The following is a 13983-nucleotide window of genomic DNA, read 5'->3' as shown; positions in this document are numbered from 1 at the left end:
GTCTAGATGATGCCCGCGACTTCATCCGCGTGGATAAAGGTTCTTAAAAATCCCACCGGATTTCTTTGATTTCCACGATAAAAGTAGCTTATGTGCCAAATCAGAGCAAGCTTTATTCCTTTCAAGCAAATCGGTCATTGTGGCGTGAAGTAATAACAAATATCCAGACTTTTGCAAGTACTCGTATATAACACTGTTTTTTTTTTTTCACTGTGTTTTAAGTTATTACCAGATTATCCTTATAAATCTGGGTGATATAAAGGCGCTAATAAATTTCAGGACGGAGGCCACATCTGCGACGGAGCGTGCCAGTCATATAAATAGTATTGCTAGTGCTAAAAATATAAATGTGCATTATAGAGGACAAAGGCTATGGGAGGGGCGACTGGGCCATATCACACGTAGCATTATGAAGGGACCATGGAATATCTGGTGGCAGGTCTGAAGAATTCTTCTTCTTTTCGTCTTGCTTTTCAGAGCTCCGTACCCAAAGGGTGCCAACGGGACCCTATTACTAAACCTTCGCTTCCCGTCCATCCATCTGTTGATCAGCGAGCTGTATCTCGCGAACCGTAAGAGATAGAAAGTTATGTTACACCTATTTCTATTGCCGCTATAACAACAAATAATAAAAAAAATACAAATTAGTTGCCATGAAAATTTAAAAAAATTAAAAAGTTTTATTTCTTGTAAATGGTACGGAAACCTTCGCGTGTGAGTCCGGCTCGCACTTGACCGATATTAGGACCGGTGTTTATTCATCCATTGTGCGTGAGATTGCAGCTCTCCACCGTAAAAATCCAGCCATCCGAGCTTTCTCCAGAATCCTTGCAAGCCATTAAGCAAGTGTCAATACATTGTGTGTCAATTATACCTTCTTAATACTCCTATTACCTTTATAACTTCGTTATCAATGAACTAAATTACTATTAATACATAAAAGGTTGAAATCAGCAGGAAAGTGGTGCAACTAGATGATATACCTCTCTTATCGAGAGTTACATTTTTGTTCCTAAAAAAACTTTACGAGACATTTCACTGTGATTATTAGCCTCATCTGGTGACAAAAGTGCTGACTCATTTTTTGCGTCAAGGATCAGCCTGGCTGTCCAACACGGAAATGCAGCCAGTATTCTTGGCACCATTCCACGTGGTCATGATTTGTTCAGTAATTAGATAAGACTAGCTTAGCTTTAAGTTTTATAGTATTACTAGCTTATGCTCGCGACTTCGTCCGCGTGGACTACAAAATTTCAAAACCCTATTTCACCCCCTTAGGAGTTGAATTTTCAAAAATCCTTTCTTAGCGGATGCCTACGTCATAATAGCTATCTGCATGCCAAATTTCAGCCCGATCCGTCCAGTAGTTTGAGCTGTGCGTTGATAGATCAGTCAGTCAGTCAGTCAGTCATTCAGTCATTCAGTCAGTCAGTCAGTCAGTCAGTCAGTCAGTCACCTTTTCCTTTTATATATATACATTAAAAAGGGATATTTTAAACAATGAAGCTGTCAAAATTAGTGTGACACTGGCAACACTGGCTAATCAAATTGTAAGCAAAGATGTCCCATATAGAGAAGTCGTTGTTTGAACCACACGAATAGATATTTGAACTGTGCCCATATTATTTTTACATTTTTAGGTGAAGCAAATTTTAAATAGGTTATGATTCAAACTAATTCCAGAGTTTCACGGTATTGATGATAATCTACAAATACGTGGTACACTTATTAATCGCTTATTACCTTGAGGACGCTAACCCTTTCTTAGACGCAACTGTGATCCTTGGAGAAGTGTTTTTCTCATTGGACATCTTATTGCACCTGTTGCATGCATTTTGGGCTATCGTACGACTACATATGAGAGTGTACAGACGAAACTATATAATGTTGTTTTTTGACGTCATCAGTCTATGGCCTTTTGGAACAATTTGTAAGTACTCTTTACTCTATGTAACAGATATAGCTTGAATCATGTAGATTTTAGATGAATATATTTGCTAGTTTTTATCCCGGAAAATCAAAAAGCTTCCACGGGATTTTCAAATAATCTAAATCCATTATAGTCAGTTATAACATATATTGATCCAATATTGAAAAAATCAGTCAATAGCAAAAGCTAGTTACCTACATTAAAATAATTGTTTATATACTTGGTAGTTACGCTATAGATACATTGTCATATTATACCTAAAGAAGCTTATGCTCCCGACTTCGTCCGCGTGGACTACGTAAATTTCAAACTCCTATTTCACCCCCTAAGGGGTAAAATTTTCAAAAATCCTTTCTTAGCGGATGCCTACGCCATAATAGCTATCTGCATGCCAAATTTCAGCCCCATCCGTCCAGTAGTTCGAGCTGTACGTTGATAGATCAGTCAGTCAGTCAGTCACCTTTTCCTTTTATATTTTTTGACAGTCAAGTACAAAAAACGCTACGAGACTTGGTTACTTATTGGGCGATGTCTAGCCATTGGACGCATTTACAGATTATTTGGATTTTTCCGAAGCCTAAATGAAACGGTGAGATCTTTAACAACTAGGTACAAAACAATACAATGAGCCGTGTTATCCTAGTGGTGTCTTGTCCGCCTCCTATTCGGGAGATCGGGGGTTCGATCCCGGGAACGTACCTCCAACTTTTCGGAGTTACCTGTATGTGCGTTTTTAAGTGTGCGTTGTTATCGTGAGAAAAACTGCATGCCTCAGAGTTCTCCATAATGTTCTCAAAGGAGTGTGATCCGCACTGGGCCCACGTGGCAGACTATGGCCTTAGCCCTTCTCATTCTAAGAGGAGACCCGTGCTCAGGAGTGGGCTGGCAATGGGTTGATCATGATAATGACAATACAAAAACTCTGTTGGTTAATTTGTGACCCATTGTTTTCGGAATACGATTTATAACTTGCTTTTAAAAAGATTGCAGTCGCAAGCTTCAACAACATTCGGTGAGTCGTGAAATGCATGAGGAGAGGTCGATGCGCCCGATGCTTCCGAATCTCGCTGTTGATCTCACATGCATTTTCAGTATTGCTATGCGTCGCGTGTACCTACCTTTTGTATTTATGGCGACTCTTGCGGCTCTAGTGGCTTGCACTGTATGTGGGCTGTCGAGTGGTTAATGACCTTTAGATCAAATGAGGGAAGATCACCTTTAGATCATCTACCGAAAAATTGCGAGCAGGAAAACACAAGTGAAAAAACGAGATCTTACAAATGCGCGCAAAGTTCCGGTCAAATGTGAGTGGCAAACGCCATATTATTTATCTGCACCGCAAACGCCGAACGTGCGCGCTCGCGAATTTCCGATAGTTGACCCTGGCTTTAATGAACTTGTTACAGATGAGAAACACACGCAAGAAAATACATGTACTAGAACATATACTACTAGTACTCTTAATGTTGCATGGAGCCACATGTCTATGGTACTGGTTCCACAGACCAGCGCTTAGTGGTCGAGATTGGCACTTGTTGGGCTTCAAGATCCCTAGCAGAAGTATACAATTTGACAAGTAAGTGGGTATAGGTACATCCTGGTTAAATACTAAATGCTTAGGCCCAGTTATATGACAAGTGTTTAAAGTTACGGTTAAACTTTGACCGTCAATAAAATGCAAATGAGTGATACAAGTCAAGATTTGTTTACTCCAGATCATAATATTTTGACCTTTAACCGAAATTATAGAAATTGAAGTTGTTTTTTTTTAGATTTAAGTTTGTTTCATAGAATAATAGAATTGTCTATCCTTTTTAAATGTACCAATGAAGAAGTAAATCCCCACAGCAAATTAATAATAATAAATAAAAATGACAACCATCCAAATTAAAAAAAAATTAAAAAGTGTCATATTTTGTACGAAGGTACGTAACCCTTCGGGTTGCGAATCTAACTCGCACTTGACCAGTTTTTAGTTTTTTTATTGATCCACAAAATAATATAAAGCCATCTATGTATTATGTGCTTTTCTGTTGCAGCTACATGACATGCTGGTACTACTGTGCGTGCCGCTTTTTCAACACAATATTTGGTGATAGTTTTCCCCTGGTAAATGCAAATAATTAAACCAATGATATTTAAGAACAGCATTATCATCGTTTTCTCCATCGCCATCTTTAGGCAAATCATCATCATCATCATGATCAACCCATCACCGGCTCACTACAGACCATGGGTCTCCTCTCAAAGTAAGAAGGGTTTTGTTTTGCCATGATAGTCGACTTCACACGTCAGACTTCACATACGTTTGAGAACATTATGAAGAACTCGCAGACTTCTTCACGATGTTTCCGCTGTTAAAGCGAGTGATATTTAATTAAGTATACTTAAAATGCACATAGCTCCGAAAAGTTAGAGGTGCATGCCCGGGATCGAACCCCTAACCTCCGATTAGGAGGCAGACGTCTTAACCATTAGAAGTTAGAACAGCTTGTCATCGTTCAGTCAAATCAACTGCTTTGCAAATGGAACAATCTCATCTAGTAGGCGCATCCTCGCGACCAACGGAAGTGCACTGCTGAATAAGCTATCTTGTATAGGTGTCCACACTCCACATAGGTTTCCATACTCCACAGTCTTATGCCGTTCGTTCTACACCTAGCGTGAGATAAGGAAAAGTTCTTTTTTTAACCCGACTACGGCAAAATGATTTTGGCAGTCTATGTATGTATGATTGTATGTATGTGTGTTCCACTGTAGCGGCCAAACTGTTGGGCCGATTTTGATCAGTAAGGTGTCAATTGATTCGAATATAAATATATTATGCCTACTATTAAAATATACCAAGCAACAGAAACCCAATTTTACAATAATCGTAGTCGGGCTTTAGTTTTCAACTTTATCTTGCTACTATAGGAGTCAACTTATCAAGTTTTATTGAATTTTATTTGCTCGTTATATTTTCATTGCTCGTTTGATGATAATCTTGGATTTCTATTACAGAACGGCCGAGAGAAATGGTTGACTTCCTTGTTGATGATATTTGGATTTGTTTGTATGCGTTATCGATGTATTGGAGGACTCACGTGGGAGTTGGTACTGGAAAACCGGCGATGGTCTGTCTTTGTAGAGCAGGTTATTATGCGAATATAACTACTAGCTGATACCCGCGACTTCGTCCGCGTGGATTTAGGTTCTTAAAAATCCTGTGGGAACTCTTTGATTTTCCGGGATAAAAGTAGCCTATGTCACTTTCCAGGTCTATAACTATTACCATGCAAAAAATCACGTCAATTCGTTGCTCCGTTGCGACGTGATTGAAATACAAACCAACAAACAAATACAATTTCGCATTTCCAGCAATGCAATCCGAAGTGGGCCAGGTGTGGCAGACTATTGTCTAACTAAACCCTTCTCGTTCACAGAGGAGACCCGTACTCAGTTACTCATGATGAGCTGTGTGTAGTAGCTAAAAAATAGTATTCGATTTTATATCTGACCAACGTTGGTAGAATTCGAGCGTCACAAAATTTTAGCGATAGAGTAAAATGGATCTTAACGTCTTTGTTATAAAGCTAAAGTTCGTGCATATATCTACAGCCAGTGCTACAAGCAAATACCTTGCGAAGTTAAAAAAATGTTGTACTGAATTTTCGACTTAATTAATTAAGAATCTTTAGGTTCATTTTACTGTGTTATTGTGTTTTGAACTTCGAATTTTATCAATGTTGGTGAGATGCTCAGTGAGATGGAATATCTTATACTAACTCTACAGTAGTAAAGTAACATGAAACGAAATCGCCTCAAATTGAGTTAACAACGTAGAGGAAAAAGGAAACGTGATTTTCCCAGGTTCGCAGTCCTTTATCGGGCATGATGTCATATTCCGTAATTTCCTTAGACATTTTTTATGGAAGATTCGGCAAATTATCCAAAATACCTCACATTATTCTATATAAGGTTTTCAGTCTGCATATCGCATTTTTTAAAGTTTGTTTCTCATTTGACCCACGGAACAGAAAATTCTGTTCCGTGATTTTACCTACCTACTTTTTTGTAGTATCACCACATGATCCAATACCTGAAGTTCCGCGGAGCTCCATCTGGACTGATCCAGCAGGCAATGCTGTACAAACAACAGCTCTGGAAGATGAAGGACGGGATTCTGACTACCCATCATTTGAAAGAATTGCCTGTGCCGATACAGATGGAACTTATCTTTGACATAAACGTCGGACATTTTCACAGCTCTTTCCTCTTGGGTGATACTGGTATCTGATTCCCACTGTTATTTTACATCATAATTACCTACATTTAATAAAGTTAGGCTGCCAAGTCTGTTTTAAAGCATTAACTAATTTTTGACGACCTCTATGGCGTAGTGGTGAGTGCTGTGGTCTTATAAGCGAGAGGTATCGAGCTTGATCCCCGACAGGGGCAGTTCCGGAATTCGTATTCTAAATTTTCTCTAGTCTGGTCTCCTAGGAAACTGCATCCATGGCCAGTTACCACCCAATCGGCAAAGCAAGGGATTTAGCGTTCCGGTGAAATGTGTATCCGATGTATGGGTATGGGTTTAATAAAATTATTTAACCCCTTCCAAGTTAGCTCGCTTCCAACCTAGACTGTTTCATCATTTACCGCCAGGGCTAACATGTAATCGATTAAAATGGTAAGATCAAAGTCAAAGCTTGTAAATTGTAATCAAATAAAAAAGTCTCAAAGAGTTCTGAAACAATTATTTTATTTAACTTTCACTAGTATTAAACTGTCTTCTGGAAAATACGAAGCCAGTGCCTACTTTTAAAGATTATTGCATTCAAACAAAAAGATAGTAAGCTGGCTAGTCTTTATATTTTGTAGCGTAGGTAGATGCCGGGTTAAGCCGCCTTTAGTACCTACTAAAAGCTATAAAGTGATCTAGTTTGTTGTTAATAAACCTCTTGAAGTATAATATAAATACGTATACTCGTACATAACACTAAAGCGGTCAAACTCAGGCCATTGAAGCTAATATTTGATCAATACAGAGGAATCTTTTATGCGACAAATATCCCTGTTGATGAGACATGAGCTGTATTTGGCTGGACAGTATGTTTGGAACCAGGGCGTGGTTAAGAACGGAATGCTGTTTATCAAACGAGGAGTCTTGGAAATGCTTTCAGATGAGGACGATGAAAGTCCGATGATCGCGTTTAAGGAAGGAACTGTTAGTAAAAACTGCCAATAAGAAGTAATAAGTATAATTATAACTATAAGCTGATGCCCGTGACTTCATCCGCGTGGATTTAGGTTTTCAAAATCTCGTAGAAACTTTTTGATTTTGACCATATCCATGCCGAAAATGACATTGCACCGTTGCTCCGTCCCAACGTGATTGAAAAACAAACCAACAAACCAGCTAACAAATACACATTCGCATTTATTGTATAGGTATTAAATATTGATGTTAAACAAACCAATTCCATCCATATCTAATACAAGATGTTTTAAAATTGATGCTTTTCAAATTTTAACAAAATAAATCTAAAAAAAAATTACGAGACATTTCACCGCGATTAATAGCCTCATCTGGTGACAGAAGGGCTGGCTCATTTTTTGCGCAACGGATCAGCCTGGCTGTCCAGCGCGGAAATGCAGCCAGTATTCTTGGCACCATTCCACGCGGTCATGATTTATATAGTAATTAGATAAGGCTAGCTTTAAGTTTTATTGTAACATTAAATAATTGTAGACTACACGGAAATCTACGTTTCGTTTATTTCTCTTGATAAGCCTGTTTTTTAGGTTCTGGGTGAAATAAGTCTGTTTTATTCAATACCATCAAAAGTTACTGCAAAAGCGGCTACATACGTAGAATTACAGGTTTGTATTTATAATTTTAAAGGCAAGTATTTGATATAAGTGCAATGCTTTATAATGTATTTATTAATGTTATAATAATATATTTGGTTTAAAATATCTAAATTGGTATCTACTTAGGTGTTACGAAGAACGGATTTCATGAGAGCAATGACAGAAAATCCGCATATGCTACAAATCATCCGGAGTAAAGTAGACTCGAGAATAAAAAGCTCTAAGATAAAACAGGTCTATTATTTAAGTCTAACATAATCTTAACAATATATAACACAAAATATTTCTACCTATTTCCTTTATGGACTTTGAAACCATCCAGCCGATGTGCTCCAAAACTGTTTCATTAGTAAGGCAATAATGAAAAATAAAAAATTCATTAAATAAAAATAAAATAAAAAAGCCTTTATTATTCCTTATCTTGAACTAAATTATTTACAAATATTTTTTGAAAACAATATATTTATCTACTTTTTACATCTAACATTACCTAGGTACTTATTATTAGTAATTTGTTAGTATTTAAAAAAAAAATCACTAGGCAATATTTTTTGGCCTAGTACCATACGCCAGTGATCCGCTAGCTTATTATTTATGAACCGTATAAGTAGATATTTTAGGATTTGTTTAAAATATTTCAGAATGCAATTACAAAATACGACCAAAAAGATTCTCGACTTATTAGAACACGATATAGACCGATGAAGTTATTTAAAAATCATTTATCAGGAATCGAAGAGGAGGATCCAACGTTTGTAGATGATTCCCATATGTATTACAAAGGTACATATTATATACTTACTTAAATATCTTTGAGGTAAACCTTTCTTGAGGAAAGAACAATAAGGATGTGAATTGATAAAAATAATATGTTTTATATTTTCTTTCCATTTGTTTAAAGATGAGAACAATATCAGTCATCGGAAATTTACTACCGAATATTTAGATTTATATAAACTCGCCAGCAATGTTACCACGATTGAAGACCCTCGGATTTGTCTCCGTGCAACCTTTCCATGGATTTTGGAACCAAATACTGATTTTGTGCGTAAAGTTGATAAAACAGTTTACTAAGTAGTTACTAAACTTCAAGGTAAGAGCGAATAAGATCTTCCATGCAAGCCCTCCAACCTAGACATTGCTCTGTTTCTTAAGCATCTGTTTCATCAAGCGAAAGTCACAATAAAAAAAACTTAAGTTCAATAATTTTGTAACATTTTTAGCTTAGTAAAATTTCTAACTTTGATCACCAGTAGCAAGAGTACCTACTACTATCTATAAATACTACTATACTAGTAAAAATATTCAAACGTATTGATTTAGATTTCGTTTGGTTTTTCTAGACCTTAACATAAATTGTTTTTAATATTTTTGTAATAATAATAATAATAAATACACTTTATTTGCACAACCACAAGAAGGATTACATTAAAGAATAAAAAACACAGACAGAAGCCTTATCGCTAATTAGCGATCTCAACCAGGCAACCTAAAAGATTGGAAAGTATAAGGAAAATTAGACTGCAGGTGGTGTGTAATATACTAATAAACATACATTCAAATAACTGATACATACTAATACATAAACCACTAATAATTGTATTAAATAATATGTATAATACCAATATACTAATAAAATAGACTAATATATACTCTATAATCGTACTTAAGGAGAAACAAATATGATTGTCGTCTTCAATTTGTAAGATAATGATTCTTCACTGCAGCTTTAAAGGAGTCTATAAATATAATTATTATCTTTAACATATATAATGAACTATGTCATAATAAATGAAGTAATATTCACAGGGACCAATCAGTAAATAAAATATTAAAAAAAATCTTTTTCAGCTTTTTTTTTGTATAACTCAATTAAAAGTACTATTTTCAAGGTGAATAGCTTTTTCAGACACACATGTTCGACGTAGCCCACTTTATAATGGTGTTGTACGTTTGTATAATGTGCCCGCATTTGGCAGTCGTCTTAGTACAGTCAGATTGGGAGAAAGTTCTTGGCGCGATCGTCATTGCTGGATTGTTGCTCAACATCTATATACAGCTCACTACTGCAATTGTTAAAAAAGTAAGTCATACATATTTTTAAGGTTTCATAATCTCCTTAAGTTTTTTCTTAAAAGAAAATTAGCCATGTTGAATGACTTTCCTCTCTAACTAAGCATCAAGCTTGTGCTAGGAGTAGGTACGACAATAGTGCAGCGCCTGGTTTGAATCGCCGTCCTTTCGGTTTTCAGTCCACTCCTTTACCCGTTGAGCTATTAAGGGTCAAAAAGCTTTTGCAGCCATATGTGATCTTCTCGTTTTGAATGGTCTAGATTCTGCTTACTTGCTACATCATGATAATTTATCTAGTTATAATCTTTCAATCTGTTTCACTTAATTTGGAATTTATTTAATTTGTTTATAAATTTACAGGTCAATACAACAAAAAAAACTACATATTCTGTATACATACAGAATATTCACTTAATTTAACGAATTCGGGCAAAAAATTACACTCTTAATTCATTCTTAGCAACGTAACTATTTCATAATTTAAAACTCTCGTAGATCTCAACATTGCTACCATTTCATTTCTCACTTTTTAGATATGCAAATTATTCCTAGTCATGATATAGCAGTCTAATTTAAATTGCAGAATGTCAGAAAAGAAACAGTGAGAGAGATCGCCGAGGAAAAAATGGCTTCACTCGGTTTTTATCTCGACGTTTTATCAGTTTTTCCCATGTATATATTTACCGACACACTGGACCCACAAGGTGAATCGATCGCTACGCAAATAGCCATTTTGTTCCCGACGCTACAAGTATGGCACATTTGGGATTATTTGGGCAAATGGCGAAGAAATTTTCATAGCAATGCAAATGTGAGTATTCGTTAAGACATAATTTATCGATTGTGAAGTCTACATTTCCTGAGAGTGCTCCGGTGTCAGAGCGAAACATGCGTCAAGCGTGTTTTGGGGGATTTGTGTATTGTTGCGTGGTGGTGGTGCTTTCTTGGTTACTGGCTTTTCTTGCATGTTTAGAGGTGGGAGGATGAGCGGTGCATATCGCATGCCACATGTACCATACAGATTCGTCTGTTACAGCGGATTACAGCAAATTTAAACTTTTGGTTCCTTGTATAATTGATTGATTCAGAAAAAGCGTAGGTATGCTACATTATTTTATTACACGACTGCCCATAAAAGCAGTGTAATGTTTTCAGGATTCATATAATTATGTATGCATGTATGTGAGTTTCTTTATTTCACTATGTTAGCGACATTGCTTTGCCTACAGTTGAATTTAAAAAAAGAATGAGGAGTAGATGTAAAATGGCGGCCAAAAGAGCCGGAGCTATTGATTTGAAGCAGGGAAAATTAGAATTTATAATTATGTCTTGAAGAAGTTAATAGTTTAGAACTAAGATTGAAGTTTATTAAGTATTGTCTAAATGGAATAAAGTCAGTTCCTATAAGTTGAGGATATTTTTATTAACTATAACTTCTAAATGTCTGAAAAGATTTGGATGAGTGGGGTATCGTTAGAACCTTTACATCATTCCAAGTTTTACTGGCTATATAGTCCGTACAAAATGACTTAACACGCGCTATTTTAACTATATGGGTCAACTGTTATGTCAAAAGTACGCTTTATCTTTAAAATAAGGACTAAAATTGTACTTTTGACATGAAATTTGACACACAAAGTTAAAATGGAGCGTGAGGAGTTAAATTTTACGCGTTCTAAATTTTTTTACAAAAATCCAATGTGGCGGGCTGTATGGCGCAGTCTTGTTTTTAATTTTTCAAATTACGACTTTTTGTTTTCTTTCCAGTTTCTTTGTTGTACAAAATATTGCCTCCTATTTCTGATATTTTGCTATTGGTCGGGATGCATTTTGTATCTTACCACCTGTCCTAGAAATTTATGTCGAGAGGTAACAATTGATACGTTATTATATTTTGTTATATGCACCACAGGACAATGTATTCCCTCATTAGATCACAGGTTTATCAAACTTACTTCAGGGTTCCCGACACTAAACTGTAAACCGACATTGTTGTCACAAATAAATTTTTATTTCATTTCATTCTGTGTTAGGCACATCGCAATTTAAATAATTTGTAATTAGGGTCCCTTACCTCAAAAGGAAAAACGAAACCCTGATAGAATCACTTTGTTGTCTGTCTCTCGGTCTGTCAAGAATCCTACAGGGTACTTCCCGTTGACCTAGAATCATGAAATTTGACAGGCAGGTAGGTCTTATAGCAGACATTCGGGGAAACATCTGAAAACCGTGTATTTGTGGTTACATCACACAAAAAATTTAATTGTAGTCATGAACTAATAATTAGTATTTTTAATTTTTGAAGTAAGATATCTATATCAAGTGGGGTACCATAAGAAAGGGCTTCACTTGAGTATTCTAAAACAGATTTTAATTTATTTTTATGCATCATACTTGGCCAGTTTTTTTAATAGATTTTTCTCAGTAGTTTTGGATGTCAAACTATTAGTTTAGTCAAGTCTTTACAATATTAAAAAAACATTCTATTTTTAAAACAGCTAACTGTACCTACCTACAGCAATATATTTTTATTTAAATCAGTTTTATTAATTTAGAACTCTTGGATGTCCTTACTCATTTTCTGGGAGACAAAAATATTTGTAACAAATGATGCCAAACATGAGAGGCCCATGACCTCCTCTATTTTTTTCGGAGCATCAGTATTCACGGGTAGCGGAACGTCTGAAATTTCCCCAGGATCTGAAGATTTGATGCTGGTATATTATGTTATCCCAATTTGCCACAAGTGATTCACCCCATAATGATTTCTATGGATATTTGTTCATTGTTTCAGATCGTATTGCTTTTAAAATTGGGAGCTTATTTGTCATTTTTCTATATCGCTAAAATTTGTTCAATATACGTATTATCTACGCAACGAAAATTAAAGTTTAAGGTTTGGAAAAAAATTAAATATTATATATTATATATACTAGATGATGCCCGCGACTTAGTCCGCGTCGATTTAGGTTTTTAAAATTCCCGTGGGAACTCTTTGATTTTCCGGGATAAAAAGTAGCCTATGTCCTTCCCCGGGATGCAAGCTATCGTTGTACCAAATTTCGTCAAAATCGGTTGAACAGATGGGGCGTGAAAAGCTAGCAGACAGACAGACAGACAGACAGACACACTTTCGCATTTATAATATAGCTCGGGGAGATAATATCACTATCCATATTATAAACGCGAAAGTGTGTTTGTTTGTTGGTTTATTCTTCAATTACATCGCAATGGAACAACGTATCGTTATTTTTGGCAAAGTACAGGTATAATTGAATTCCTGGAAAGTGACTTTATAGGCGACTTTAGGGGTTTTAATAAACTAAATCTACGCGAACCAACGCGGGCATCAGATGGTCAATCTTAAGTAGAAAGTTGATTTCTTAATTTAGAGAATATGAAAAAGGAATTTTATAATATTGACAAAGTTTATTTAAAATTTAATTTATTCGATAACCTACTTTGCTCCAGGAATCTATGAGGGAACTCTTTTACTTCCTCTCAGTGAATCACGTCAGTGTAAAAATCAAGGCACGGGTGAAAAAGTTCTTTTGCGTTCAATGGTAAGCACACTTTACTGCCTGACTTCACTGGAATATTTTAAATAGGTCAGTCTGATACAAATCAGATTAGGTTTTATAAAAGCGCTCGCTGTCTTAAGAAATCTAAATATATAAAATTAAAAGGTGACTGACTGACTGACTGACTGACTGATCTATCAACGCACAGCTCAAACTACTGGACGGATCGGGCTGAAATTTGGCATGCAGATAGCTATTATGACGTAGGCATCCGCTAAGAAAGGATTTTTGAACATTCAACCTTAGGGGTTGAATGTTCAAAAATCCTTGTGTGTTGTGAGTGAAATAAGGGTTTGAAATTTGTGTAGTCCACGCGGACGAAGTCGCGAGCATTAGCTAGTATTACATAAATTGAAACATTGAATAAATTATATTTATTTTAAGCCAAGTCTTCTGTAGATCAAGTTTTCTGTAATAACAAAGTAATCGCTTCGATCTTTGTATTCAGACGTGATTACAACGATGGAATCTATTATTTTATTATTTAGTGGAAAAATTAATGATAGATACCTATAAAGTTTAAATCAGTGAGAGACATTTCTA

The 13983-nt window shown here is 35.8% G+C and overlaps 1 protein-coding gene across 1 annotated transcript in view; it reads left to right on the top strand.

Annotated features, from left to right (window-relative positions):
- The first annotated feature begins 338 nt into the window (after positions 1–338).
- LOC117987394 (uncharacterized) overlaps positions 339–13983 on the top strand; it is a 36568-nt gene continuing 22923 nt past the window's right edge. Inside the window, exons 1-18 of the mRNA XM_069502710.1 lie at positions 339–439; positions 1684–1930; positions 2416–2519; positions 3337–3506; positions 3970–4039; positions 4934–5065; positions 5991–6201; positions 6961–7139; positions 7718–7795; positions 7913–8020; positions 8428–8569; positions 8688–8830; positions 9696–9869; positions 10443–10670; positions 11627–11728; positions 12415–12576; positions 12654–12755; positions 13331–13422. Of these exons, the coding sequence (XP_069358811.1) occupies positions 410–439; positions 1684–1930; positions 2416–2519; positions 3337–3506; positions 3970–4039; positions 4934–5065; positions 5991–6201; positions 6961–7139; positions 7718–7795; positions 7913–8020; positions 8428–8569; positions 8688–8830; positions 9696–9869; positions 10443–10670; positions 11627–11728; positions 12415–12576; positions 12654–12755; positions 13331–13422 (2474 nt within the window). The 5' untranslated portion in view covers positions 339–409. The remainder of the gene's footprint in view (positions 440–1683; positions 1931–2415; positions 2520–3336; positions 3507–3969; positions 4040–4933; positions 5066–5990; positions 6202–6960; positions 7140–7717; positions 7796–7912; positions 8021–8427; positions 8570–8687; positions 8831–9695; positions 9870–10442; positions 10671–11626; positions 11729–12414; positions 12577–12653; positions 12756–13330; positions 13423–13983) is intronic.

The sequence above is a fragment of the Maniola hyperantus genome, chromosome 13 (assembly GCF_902806685.2).
Source record: "Maniola hyperantus chromosome 13, iAphHyp1.2, whole genome shotgun sequence".
Taxonomy (NCBI): Eukaryota; Metazoa; Arthropoda; class Insecta; order Lepidoptera; family Nymphalidae; genus Maniola; species Maniola hyperantus.
Note: the sequence above shows the minus strand (reverse complement) of the source record. Positions and strands in the feature narration are given on the sequence as shown.